Source organism: Coptis chinensis, chromosome 6, assembly GCF_015680905.1.
Source record: "Coptis chinensis isolate HL-2020 chromosome 6, ASM1568090v1, whole genome shotgun sequence".
NCBI lineage: Eukaryota > Viridiplantae > Streptophyta > Magnoliopsida > Ranunculales > Ranunculaceae > Coptis > Coptis chinensis.
This window is the reverse complement of record NC_141461.1, coordinates 55,873,377-55,888,048: the sequence shown is the minus strand read 5'-3', so window position 1 is coordinate 55,888,048 and position 14,672 is coordinate 55,873,377. Positions and strand designations below refer to the sequence as shown.

The window sequence follows — 14,672 nt, the reverse complement described above, 5'->3', positions numbered from 1 at the left end:
TATCGAATCCAATCACAAATGCCCATGTCTTATTAGTTTTTGTGGTTAGTTTCTGATCATATTCTTCTCTGTAATAACCTATTCATGGTACCTTATACCAAAACATGAAAAGTAGATAGCTGGTTTATCTAAATCAAATTAAAACGTTTGTCTAATTCCCTAATTCAAGTGAAATTCTGGTGAGAATCAGACAATGGGTTTAATCTCCCTGGTACTTAAATGCATAAAACCTCACTATTATTTAAAACATAACATCAAAGCCAAAACAGACCAAAATACCCCTATGAAAACTAGGATGACGTCATCAATATTTACTTATAATTTCGGCTTAAGGACAAACTAGGATGACGTCATCCTATGTAAATTTGTATTTACATATGACAATATAAAATTACACAGTCTTCTTAATCTATTTAAATTTAAATTTTCATATGAATTTTTTTTTCATAGGAAAATTTAAATTTATATTCTGTCTGGTGTCGTCGGAAAATTTTCAATCCCAAAAGTTATTATGTAAATTTAAGTTTTCATAGCTCCACTGACTATATAAATATAGTTTTACATATATATGACTATGTAAAAATACATTTACATAGATTCTGTCAGGTGTCGTAAAATTTTCAATCCCAAAAGTTACTATGTAAATTTAAGTTTTTATAGCTCCAATGACTATGCAAATATAGTTTTACATATATATATAACTATGTAAAAATATATTTACATATAGTCGGGAAATTTTCAATCCCAAAAGGGTAAAAAAGAAAATAAGATAAAATGGGAAATAAAAACAGACCAGATTTTATCTCTTTTTTGGAAAATATGGATGTTATTTAACGAGACCTAAATAATAGGGAGGTTATGTGATATGGGTCGATGGGAGGGAGTTTATACTTAACCGAGTTAGAACCAAGGGGCTGAGCCTCATTTCTTGGAATCAGCAAGCAGCCAGGGACATTGACAGATTTAAATAGTACCTGATTAAGTTTAACCTTACAGAACTCAACTCAAAGTAAACCATTCCAGATGAATGCGTGCATTATTATCTTTCATAAAACGTTGCTTCAAACTCCTATTTCCACTTTTTATTATTTTTCCAATTTTCATAAAATAATTTGAACATGTCTTGGGTACGGTAAAACAAACAATACAATCCCATCAACAGAACGGAAACAATTCCATAAATTTTGAAGTTCACTTTCTTATTTTTGTTTATACGAAAAAAAAAACTATTGTGGTTGATTGTAATGTACAGATGCAACCTATTGTCGGTACGTACATAAAGGATGCAGATGCATTGATTTAAAGTTCCATGTTTGTCTATTCAAATTCATTGTGATCACCTACTTTAGCTTTTGTAATTGTTAAATTTAAAGAATGATAAAGTGTATCAATGCATAATTATAAATAAGTTGTCACTTGGAGTATGGTTGAATCATTTGACATATCATCCAACAATGGTGCCATGCATGCTATGACTTCTTTTACTAAATTCATTTTTACATTGTTTATATTATAGCAAAAAATTCAGAAATGGCCATCTTTGAAAATTCCTAGGTTGATTCAGGTAATAATAATCCACTCGACACAAGTCACAAGGACCTTTTCATTAGTGATAAGTCGATTGATCTATTTATAAATAACAAGATTCCTGATGATTTCATTGTATTTTTTTAAAAAAAAAAAAACATTTGAAGATTAGAAGGTTTTTGGATGGGATCAAGTGATCATCTGCTTCCTTTTTTAAAACAAGGGTCAATCAGATCAAGGAGATAGAGCCTTATATCTTACAGTACAAGTATGTCTACTATGTTCTTTGGTTTTGATCATTCCTAGTGAAAACTTGGTTTAGTTTCATATAGTCAGAGATGATCTACCTTGATATAAGATTTTGGTTTTGAATCAATTACACCTAATTGATTGAGAATCAATATAGATGATAGTAGAGATAACAATGCAACCGATATCTCAATTATTATATCCTTAATAAATAACCTGAACTCTTAAATTCATCTGGTTTTTTTCCTACCGCTTAATGCCCTTAAATCAAATTATCTAATTACTTTAAGAATGACCACTTTGTCATTTCATCCTGCTTAATTTATTGCTTCCGATGATACCTTTAAATATACATTTTTTTTGCTAAGTAGGATTGTATTATATCACTGTAAATAAAAGTGTACATTGTATAGAGAAAAGTAGATAACAATTCAAGTCTTCAACATTATTTGTTTAAGCCCTTAAATATACATTAAGGAGCTTGTAAGAAGTGATAAACTTAAGTGTGCTTATTTTCGATGTTCAGTTGCAAAAATAGTATCAACTATGGGTTGTAGCATGCAATAGGCACTTAACGTGATTAAGGCTGATTAATGAGCAAATGGATGACATTTCTAAACCCGACTTGATCCAAGGAGAGGTACTATTCAATTTCCACTCTTATTTGTTCTTTTGTTTTTCCATGGGACACAATGTTGATTTTTGGTACCCGTGAAAAACTAATGTTTTGGATTGATATTAGTTTATTGACACATGAAACCCCCTGAATGTAGGACAATCTTATGGTTTGTTTGATGTATAAGTCAAATATTAGACGAACTTTATAACTAGGACAGTGTTACTGCAATTACTTCGAATTGTTGGTCTAGGAATATATATTGCGAAATTGTGTTTGACAAAGAAATTGGAAGCTAGCAAATAATCTAATTGCATTGTTTCCAGCTTTCCATAATATCAGTAATTAGTAGCTGTTGTTTACAATTTTGTTTTGTTGTCAAATTGAGAATTGGATTTTCAACACCTTGAACAATTGAAGGACGACTTCTACACAATATAGCTGTATGGGTTTCCGTATTTTCAAAACTTTTGAGAAGTCTTTGTTTTGAAGAGTTCAGATATTAATAAGCCTCTTGGGTAGATATCAAATTTTTCCAGTAGTTGCACACTTGCTAAGTCTTCGTGAATAATCTGCCTTGTGCTAATACTTGGTTACATATGGCTTTTTTGAATGTTTGCATGCCTTTAGGTGTGAACGTATGATATTTCGTTTGAGTTGCTTGCGAAATTGGAAAAGAGGCCTAGGGATCTTGAGTATAGACCTGCAAGGATATGTGCTCAATTGATGATGTGGAGCATGAAAACATCATTGGAGATGATGGAGATAGCTCGGAAAGAGAATTGTAGGTAATCTCAGCAGTTACTTTTGGACGACATTAATTTCAACTTACGTTGTAGTAATTTGTAAGGACACTGCAGATAGCTTGGGAAAGGAGTCGGAGGAAAGTTCGAAAAGCTATGGAGAGTCTGAAGAAGGCATTTTATGGTTTTTGGATTGTACTTTGATCTTTGTAATCTATCATTTTTGTTGATATAATCTTAATCGAGCTTGATAGACAGTATTTTTCTGCATTTTCTACCATCTATTTATATATTGTTTTCTATGTCTAACAAAGATATGTCGAAGATGATGATATAGGTTTGAATTCATTATTAATTTCAAGAACCCTTATTCATGGGCTTCTTTGTTAATTCATAAATCACAGGTTAGTAATTTGGTTTTATTAGAGGATGTTTTTTGTTTTTTTTATTCTGTCATTGGTTACTAGGGGAAAAATTAGCATTATTACTTCACTGCTATTCATTCGTACGTTACTATGTAGGATTGATGATCTTAAGGCAAAATTGTGTGGGATCTCAAGTACACCAACTTTGTACAGTAACCGCGCATAGATATTGAAAGATGTATAAGCTGATTCAAGATGTCATAATGTTTCTAAAATATATTTAGGTCATCATACTAATTGTGGGATGTATGTCAATGATTGTTGTTAACATTCTCTTTATAATTTTTGGCTATTGCATAAATCATGCATTTCGATTTATATATTGGATCTTGGAAAATGTTGCGCATAATACAAGTTTTCAATCTTAGATAATGTCCCTAATATGTATTTTTTTTATGGGAGATAATGTCTTTGATACTTATTTTTTATGGGAGATAATGTCCCTGATACGCATCACTGTGTTCTTTCTTTTTTGGTTACATCAATGTGTACTTATTTTTAAGAGATGCAGCAAATCTATATTTTCAATTGAACTCTGATTCAATCTACTATCCTTTAGTTATACAATTGTCATATATGAGTTTCCAAATGCTTTGAACAAGAAATGTTTATTTTTTATATTCAATATTGACCGCAACACAAAAAATGCTTCTAAAGGAAGAACTGAACCATGTTGGATATAAAATAAATACATGTTTATATTATTCTTCCAATCAAGACATTTTCAATTACATTGTTGTTTTGGCCACGTACCAGGACGTGCACTTTTGCTAGTAATAATACCTATTAGAACAAGCCCTCTTTTATTAGTTAAATTTAGAAAAACCTCCCTAATGTCACTTAAAAATAAGGGTGGAATTTGAGCTTTTTGGGCTTGGCTCGTTTAAGTAATAATACCTATTAAATAAAAGAACAAATGAGCCCTCTTTAGTTCAAATAACATTATTTAAATTTAGAAAAACCTCCCTAATGTCTATATGAGCTTAAAAAGCTCGTGTAATTAGCGAGCCGAGCTTGAGTTAAAAAACATAATCATCTCCAATTTTAAAAAATTTAAAAAAATAAAAATAAATAAGCCTCCCTATATAATTACAATTAGAATCCAAATAAACCATGCTAACTATGGATCACGAAGAACGGGTTTCAAGACTTTAGAAAAAAACGGATGCATATTACGGTTTGCATACTTGTTTATTAATGATAATGGAGGTTGTCTCCCAATATTTTTTCCCCTTTGTATCTATTACTCTAGAATTTACTCGTCTCATATTGGAAGAGAAAGAGACCGCCTACTTAATTTGGTGTCAGACAACTAAGGCTTAATCCCCTATTCAGACTGGTTTACTTATCAATTTGGGGTGTTGTGAGCCATTAATTGGTTATAGTGAATGGGGGGCTCAACTAGAAGTTATGTTGTTTTGAAACAATACTCCCCTTGAACTTCCATTTCCATTTGTTTCAGTGTTAACCCCAGTTCTTTGTCACTTGTTATATTGGTTCCATCCCAAATATTCTCCATGTCGCACTTTTTCATAAATTCACCTTGCTTATGTGTAGAATACACCGAAACCAAATGGTTTCTATATTTCTCTGACACTGTTTTACGCATGGCTTGAATAACACAGTGCTTCCCGAGCTCTTTCCAACTTTGAAAGATGATTAAGAGGAAATGGACTGAATCTGATGGTCCGATAGGCCGTTAACATGGCTGGTTTCTAGCTCTTGGCCATCTAATGAGTTCTAGCAGCAGCATGCTTGGTTCAGCAACTGGTTGCACCGAAGGTTCTTCGACGAATCATGCTTTGGATATCAATCTCCAACGAGAATGAAAAGTATTTGCGTCCTGAGAAATCTTCTCCTAGCCTGAGTCCAAGACCTAAGTTTGACTTTGAATTGAGCCAATCAACAGTACCTGCTAAATGTAGTGCCAGTACTGTCACGTTAGAGACACCATTGAGTGGTAGCACAGTTCCTTTAGTGTAGTAGACTAGTAGCACAGGTCCTGTAGTGTATGAAGGTTCAACATCAACTTGCTGGAAATTCGGTAATGTTGTTGCACAGTGGCATGCATTGCAAATGATGCATTGTAGCTATTTTTGCTGACCGAGTTCCTGGCCACGTTTGTTCAGATTCCATCAATCTAAGGATCTCTACAAGCTTTACATGTCGAAAAGCTGCCGCAGCAGAACTAACGCTTAAATTTCTATTTGATGGATGTGGAAAAGGAGCTAGAGGTTCTTCTGGCCGGTCTTTGTATCGCCCCATGGAGGTGGCCGCAGGTGTTAGGTGTCAGATGTCAGAAAGTTGGCTGCAACCCTTCAATATGGGTGCTGAGGGCCGAATTGCGCGCATATGGGAAGTCCTTCGCTTATAAAGAATCTGAATTCGTTTCGTTTCCAAATATCAAGAGGATTGGTAGTGACATAATCCTTTGGCATTGGACTAGATGGAAGAAACTCATCAAGTCTGCCATTTAAGGTTTGATGGAGCTGAATAGTGATTTTTGATGGAATGTTGGCAGTTTGAGCAAATGCTGCATGGGTTCATCAGTTTCATCAATTTCATGTACCACTTAAACTTAATGTACACTCAACAGAATGTTCAACTAGCATCTCTACCACAAAAGAGTTGTATGCACGCGTGGCAATACTTGACGTGTGACTAGGTTTGATGGAGCATGTTGCAGTGGTAGAGGTGCTATTGGAGGCAGGACATATGGTGAAAATAGCAATGTTTTGAAAACCGAACGGGTGATTGAACCGATTTTTTGTTAAAATAGTTCAACTAGGTTTAACCATGGTTTGATTCAGTCGGACCGATTGATGTTTATTTAGCAAATTTTTTAATAATTACAATAATAAAATGAATAAATATATGTTTTAATTCAATATTAATTGGTATTATATATCAAAACGAATTTCTTATACAAGAAACACATAATAGCATGTTGGTTTGGAGTTTGGACTATCTGGTTTAGGTGATAGGTTCAACTCCCCACATTATCAATTTAATAAAGGTGATCCGGTTTAGAGCTGAACCGGTTCAACCACGGTTTAAACTTAAACCGATGGTCCAACCAAAAACTCAAGCTATACCTGATCCGAACCCGTGCTGATGTAGGTCGCCCCATGATAATTGCAACAACATTTTTTTTTGCTAAGTGAGCATTAAGATTTATCAGAGAGAAACTCTCCGTGACAAATCGGGGAAGAAAGTAACTCGTAAAAGATTTTTTTTTTTAATCACTCACAAGGACTAGGTAGATGAAAGTTCAAGTATACCCTTGACGCGAAATTAAAAACGGCTCGGGTACATAAAATATCAAGTATACCCTTGGTACGAAATAATAAATGACCCGGCCCATCCGAAACGACCTGGTGTATATAGTATGAATAATGATTATTCATACCTATTTGGGGTATGAACAATCACTGTTCATAGCATACATTAACATGAGCTATGAACACTCATTGTTTATATAAACAAATCACTGTTGATTGTTCATACCCCAAATAGGTATCAACAATCAGTGTTTATACCTCAACATAATGTATGATCAGTCAAACACATATTGGAGTATGAACAATAATTGTTTACACCTTAACATGAGCTATGAACAACAAAAATATTTTTTGGAGTATGAACAATCATACATATTTGGGGTATGAACAATTATTGTTCATACATCAACATGAGCTATGAACAATCAATGTTCATACCTCAACATAATGTATTAATGTATGATCAATAAGAACACTTATTAGAGTATGAACATACCTATGAGGTATGAACGCTGATTGTTCATATGAGCTATTAACAATAATTGTTCATATATGAAAAATAATTGTTCATATCTATTTTGGGTATGAACAATCATTGTTCATACATCAACATGAACTATGAAAAGTTATTGTTCATACATATATTAGGGTAATTATTGTTCATACCTATTTGGGGTATGAACAATCAATATTCATATCTAAATATAATGTATGATCAATAAGAACACTTATTAAAGTATGAACAATTAATGTTCATACCTTAACATAATGTATGATCAGTAAGAACACCTATTGGAGTATGAACAATCACTGTTTATACCTCAACATAATCTATGAATAATCATTGTTCATACATTAATATATTGTATAAAGTACGTTCACCTATTTGGGTATTACCAATCATTGTTCATATATCAGCAGAAGGTATGCACACTCATTGTTCATAATAAAATGACATAAAAAGTAAAATTGGAAAATATTTATTTTAAATCTGGGCCATTTGTACTTGAGGTTATTTTCACGCAAAAATTGGTTTTCAGGATTATTTTCACCAGAAATTTGTTATTGTGAGTGATTATAAAAAAATCTTGTCCTCTAGAGTTGTTTTGAATCGAAATTGGGCCTTGAGACCAATTTCTTATAAAATTTATATTAAAAGAATAAGAAGGTTACATAGATTGGGAAAAAAGGGAAAGAAATAGGAGAATTCCAGTAGCTATTAACACAAGAAAGGAAAGTTCAATTGGGCATTACAGCACGAAGGGTCACCATCTTAGTTTACCTTGTTATACAACTGTAAATAACTTCTTTTTGAAGCCCGAATAGCCTCTCCTGCGGGCGAAAGCAGCCATTATCCTTAGCTCGCAATGCACCTCTAACCTTGCTTGTCCCTTATACACAATCTATCTTTGTTCTTCTCTTACACACACACACACACACACACACACACACACACACACCTACCTTAACCCCTGTGTGTAGAGAGCTATGACTTCTATACATCATCATTTACTATTAGGGGAAACATCTACATCCACAGCAGCAAAAGTGGAATTATTACAGCAGCAAATGAAGAATCTTCTTACTGCAAAAAAACAAGTGAGAATAGAGTGTCTTAACCAAGAGGACCAGGAGAATGAAAAACTTATGGTTGTAGGGAAACTTTTTGGGGGAAATCAAATTAATCTTGATGATTTGGGAGGAGAGCTCCACCGCTTATGGCAAACAAGGGGACATATCACTATGGAGCTAATCACCAAAGAGCATGTCAAGATTCTGTTTGAACAAGAGGAGTTAAGACATGTTACCAACAATGGCCCTTGGCTCATCCACGGTCACATTCTGTCGATCATGAAATGGGTAAGTTGTCAACACATTGAGGATTATAACTTTGATCTGATCAACTACTGGGTACAAATATGGGGATTGCCTAGGGAGCGAATCAATAAAACAAATGTAAACATCATCGGTGCGGAACTGGGCAAGGTCTCTGAGGAGGACATATCATGCTCTATAGAGTTTAACCAACCAGTAGCAAGGGTTTGTGTCTTGCTGGATATCAAAGAAAGACTCACAAAAGACTTGACAGTCATGCTTGAAACAGGAACCTCTGTTCATGTCAAGTTTAAATATGAGAAGCTAGACTTGTTCTGCTACTTTTGTGGGGTAATAGGGCATGACCATTATGCCTGCCGGATCAGAGCCCATCATAGATATGAGCTGATAAAATGTGGTGGTTCCAGCAAGGATGTGAAACCAAATTTCACTAGTATGATGAAGGCTTCCAAATTCTTTAATGGGATAGCTTGCGAGAGAAAGCAAGTGGTGAGTTTTTCTGGCCAACCAAGACAACCTCGTTTCAATGAGATCCCAGGCCCTGCTTTGGGGAGGTACTCCGGCAAAGGTAGATCATCGGCGACACGTGGTCATATAGGAGAAGAAAGGTCCAGCTTGGACTCACGACAAAACCAAAAAATAGCCGTTGAAGACTCTGTAAGAGGAGCGCATAACATGGGAACAGCTGGCTCTACAACGGTCAAAAGCACAGAGGTTCACATGGAGATAGAATCCGGTTCACCATAACTCACGAAAGAATGGGCCCGCGAGCAATATGCAACTTGGGCCTAGGCCATCCTTTGAAAGTAACATCACCGGGGTCGTTCGGGATCGATTGTATTTGGAAGTGAACAAATGACCCTGATCCAAGCCCAGGACTATCAGGTTGGACCCCCTGTTTTGGGTACTCAGGAGATGGATCTACCCACAGCCTCCAGCTCAACAAAGCCCAACTGGAAGGATCTAGAAGACCTAGAATCCAAAAAACAAAAATCTGAAAATCAAAACCAAGTACCTTATCTTCTCTATAGGGACTCGTTGGAAACCCAACCTGATCTAAACCTAGTTGAGACAGATGAGGGAACCCAAGGTCTGGGGAATGAATATGCTTGACGACCACGCCATGCTTTTCCAAAGACACAAGACCGGTCGAAAAAGATGGCAAAGCTTTCAAGCAAATGGGCGGTCGCGAAATCCAAGATTTGCAAAGAAAAGTCACAAAGCAGATCTACCCACGCCTACACCTCATGTCCACAAGAGCTTGGCTTCAATCACTCCATTTCGAAAAAAACAACAAAAAAAGATCTCAGCTTTGAGTCCCACCATGGCTGAAAAAGGAAAAAAACAGGAGGAGATGCTGGGTAGAGGAGTGAGGAACGCTATCAACAGGTCAAAGAAGGCTAAGATTGAGGCTGAGGAAATGAGACGACAAGGGAAAGAAGCTTATACCAAGGAATGCCAATATCATAACTCTGTCAAGTGAGTCAACTGAGGAGCAGGGGAACCAGGAATCTAGGATGATACTTTATCAGCAAGAGGGGGAGCAATATGATTCAGAAGATAGTGTATCACAGCCCCTACCTTTGGCCACTGATGATTCAGCTATGCGCAATGCTTTGGGTAGGAGAACAACATGTCAAGGTCAAGGATTGAATCCAGCTCCAGAAGATAGTGAGGAAAGTATCTGGGAACATTATGCTAAATCAAAGTACTGGAATGGGGACATGCCCAGATCGAGTGGTGCCACTAGCATGAACAAAGAGGATGCACACTATGCAAAAGCTTCAACAGGGTTTGCGGTGACTGTCCCAACACAGTCACCTTCATCTCAATGACGATCTATGCCTGGAATTGCCGGGGTATTGGTTCCACCACGGCGATTCAACATATAAAGGACCAGATGGGGGTGTTGGAAGTGGATATAGTGTGCTTGTCTGAAACAAAGGTAGATAGGAGGCGGATAGAGATGATTAGCAAGAGGTTGAAATTGGGTAGATGCTTTTGTGTACCTGCTGAAGGTTTGAGTGGTGGTTTGGCTATCATGTGGAAGGATGGCGTGGACCTGGAAGTGCTTGGGGCTACTAAGAACCAGATAACAGGTAAAATTTCAAATTACTACAACAAGACTTCTTTTTTCTTTTCTTTTGTATATGGAGATCCTGTTCCTAGTCATAGAGAAAGAGTCTGGAATGAGCTCAGAGACATTGCTCCTTTGATACCTGGTCCTTGGTGCCTGTTTGGGGACTTTAATGCTATTGCTAGTCTGAATGACAAGGTGGGGGGTCGCAGCAAACTAACCAAGTACATGCTGGACTTTAACAAATTTATCAATGACCTGGGGTTAGTGGATTTGGGGTTTAAGGGACCAAAATTCACTTGGAATAACAATAGAACCCCGTGAGCTCATGTACTTGAGAGGTTGGATCGTCTTTATGGCCACCCCCAATGGTTGACTTGCTTTCCTCGGTATAGTCGAATGTGGCTAATGCTTCTTCTGATCACTTGGCTATGCATATTTCTCTCTTTAACCATGAGAACTGTGGCTTAAAACTCTTCAGATTCTTTAGTATGTGGTTGTTTGATATTTCGTGTAAACCTTGTATTGAAGAGGCTTGGAAGTCTGCTATGCATGAGATGCCTGACAAAAATGTGCTCAATAGATTAAATGCTACCAGAGACAATCTATCTTATTGGAATAAAAATGTCTTTGGTAACATTTTTCATAACATCAGGAAAACTCAAAAAAAGCTGGAATATGTTTTAACTAAGCCTTTCACTATAGAAAATCATTATAAAGCTAAGGCTCTCAAAGCTACTTTGCTTGAGTGGTATGCGAAGGAAGAATCTTATTGGAAGCAAAAATCCACCAACCATTGGATCAAAGAGGGGAATACTAGGTTTTTCCATCTCTCTACCATATACAGGAGGAGGAAGAATAGGATTGAAAGCATAAAAGACAATGATGGGAACTGGCAAGTTGGAAGAGAAGATGTGGGCAAGGCTGTTAATGATTACTTTGGTAACATTTTCTCTTCTGACTGCCCTGATACCAATAATAAGATTTTGGATCTTTTTACTCCTGTTATCACTGATAGAGAGAATGAACTTTTCACTGCTATCCCAACTGCTGCTGACATTTGGCAAGTGGTTAGGAAGCTTGGGAAGCTCAAGGCTCCTGGGCCTGATGGGTTCCAAGGAGTCTTTTACCAGGACTGCTGGGATATTATAGGGGATTGTATCACAACCTTTGTGCAAGATTTCTTTGTTTTTGGTAAGTTGAATCCTAGTTTCAATGAAACCTACATAGCTCTGATTCCCAAAGTGTCTAACCCTGATCACATGTCCAAATTCAGACCTATTAGTCTATGCAATTTTAGCTATAAGATTATCTCTAAGATTATGGGTAATAGGCTGAAGTGCCATATAAACAAGATTGTGTCCCCATTCCAAGGAGCCTTTATAAAGGGGAGGAATATAGGGGATAACATTGGGTTAGCATGTGAAGCTTTCCATAACATGAAGATTATGAAAACAAAGAAACATGGATGGATGGCTTTAAAAATGGATATGGCAAAGGCCTATGATAGGGTGGAGTAGTCCTTCCTTGATGACATCTTTAATAAACTTGGGTTTAGTGACACTTGGAGAAATTTGATCCTCCAATGCCTTACTACTGTATCTTTCAAAGTCTTGCTTAATGGATCCCCTATTGAAAAAATTGACCCTGAAAGGGGTCTTAGGCAAGGGGATCCGTTATCTCCTTATTTGTTTATTTTGGTTTCTGAGGCCTTATCAAGGATGCTTACACAGTCGGGATAAAGGAGAGATCCAAGGAATAAAAATCAAGAGGAACTCTCCTGCTATCACTCATCTCCCTCAGTATGCAGATGATTTGATTATTTTCTCTAAAGCTACCCCGAAGATAGCAATCACCTTAAGGCTATCTTGCGGGAGTATTAATGGTGCCTCCAATCACCGATTAACTATGACAAATCAAGCATTTTCTTTAGTAGAAATGTCGATTTCGAAGTTAAGTTTAAACGAGAAAAGATTACGGAGAATGAAGCCGCTTTTGATCCTAAGGATAAGTATCTTGGGGTTCCAATCATGTTATCCAGAAAGAAATCTGAGAATTTTGACTATCTTGTAGACAAGGTACATTGCAAGATCAAGGGTTGGAAAGCTAAGGTGCTATCCCAGGCTGGGAGAGCAACCACCGATACAAAGCCGTGGCCCGTGCAACCCCTCGTATGCCATGGCTACCTACCTTCTCCCCTGTCTCTACTTGTGACAAGATAGACAAAGCTTGCGAGAGATTTTTTCTGGAATGGGTCCTATAACTCTAATAGTGTCCACACCATTGGGTGGGGGCAATTGTGCAAACCTAAACAAGTGGGAGGTTTGGGTTTTAGCAAAACTAGAGATATGAATATAGCCATGCTAGCTAAACTACCTTGGAAGGCTGCTACTGACTTAGAGTCCTTGTGGACTAGAGTCTTCACTAGCATTTATAGTAAAAGTTGGATTGGGGATGTGCTAAAACCTCACGGAGAACAAAGATCCTACTACGGAAGGGGTGCATAAGGTGTTTAATCTCATGAGTGGGGGTCTGATATGGAGCATTGGAAATGGGTTAACCACTTCTCTTCTTCATGACCCCTGGCTTTGTAAAGAAGGTAGACCTAGCACACTAAAAGAACTGGGAGTTGATCACCCAGATCTTGAGAGGGCACATGTGGTTGATATGTTCCTTCCCAGTGGCAATGGGTGGGATATAGGAAAACTGAACCAGCTTTTCCCACCTCTTATCAGCAAACAGATCCAAGAGGTGGTGGTGAGGCCTTTGGGGGCCAAAAAAGACAAGATGATATGGTCTGAAGATGGGAAATGGGCTTTTACTGTGAAGATTGCCTATAAATTCTTTAACCAAAGAAGTTGGGAAGGGCAGTCCTCAAGTTTCAGTCAGAAGACCATATCTAGAATATGGACATCAACTCTCCCAGCTCACATACAACTGTTCCTTTGGAAAGTTTACAAAAGAGCCTTACCCATGGGAGATTTACTTATGGAAAGGAACATGAATGGGGAATTTGCATGTCCTTTTTGTTGGAATACTATGGAAACAGATACACATCTCTTTTTGGATGTGATGGGGGATCGGGTCGTGCTTGGTTTGGGTCGAGCTTGGACTTCATGCGCCGATAGTGGGAATACTATCGGGATCATGGTTTGGACAAGTTTACGATGTGGTGCTCTAGTCTTGAGGGAATACATTAACCAAGCAGAGTCTACAACCGTGTCTTGCTTTACCATATTTGGGAAGCTAGAAATGCAGCAAAGTTTGAGCTTAAGATTCCTAACAGGGCAAGTCTTCTAAGGAGAAGCTCAGTGGTCACACAAAGCTGCTGCAAAGCATTCAGAGAAGATCTTCCTAACCCTCCCCTTAATCCACATCCAATAAATGATCTAACGTCTTTGTTTCCTGTAATTCCTAGAGATAGCATTCTCATAAGATTTGATGCTGCTTTCCACAGGGATACAGGATGTGCTAGTGCGGGGTGTCTGGCTTGGAATGATGTCGGGGATTTGGTTGGAGTTGCTGTTAGGAGTTTTAAAGCTAAGGGCCCTAAAGAAGCTGAGATGGTGGCAAGTGAAGTAGCTGCTCTGCTGGCTTGTTTCTTAGGCAGTTATAACTATGTGTTTCAAGGGGACTGTAAAGAGGTCATACAGTCTTTTAATGGGGATGGATGTAGATGGAGTTTGCAAGCTTTACATTTTGCTATAACAAAACTGTTAAGTAGTTTAGAGTCTGTAATATTCAACTGGGTGCGTCGGTCTGTAAATGGTGATGCTCACCAGTTAGCTCAGTGGGCACTCCACCAGCTACCTTTAACAGCTCTGCCAATGTGTATGGTGGAGACAAACTCTGTGCCTTTATGGCTTTAAGGCTTAATATATAATATGAAAAGTTTATCGAAAAAAAAAAAAAAAAAAA

At 37.2% G+C, this 14,672-nt stretch overlaps 1 protein-coding gene across 1 annotated transcript; it reads left to right on the top strand.

Moving 5' to 3' along the window:
• Positions 1-10,577: 10,577 nt before the first annotated feature.
• On the top strand, positions 10,578-12,274 carry LOC147493666 (uncharacterized). The gene is made up of 3 exons (XM_086567899.1): positions 10,578-10,776; positions 10,834-11,017; positions 11,236-12,274. Exons 1-3 carry the CDS (start codon positions 10,578-10,580, stop codon positions 12,272-12,274), a joined length of 1,422 nt encoding a protein of 473 aa, XP_086424025.1.
• The last annotated feature ends 2,398 nt before the right edge of the window (positions 12,275-14,672 follow it).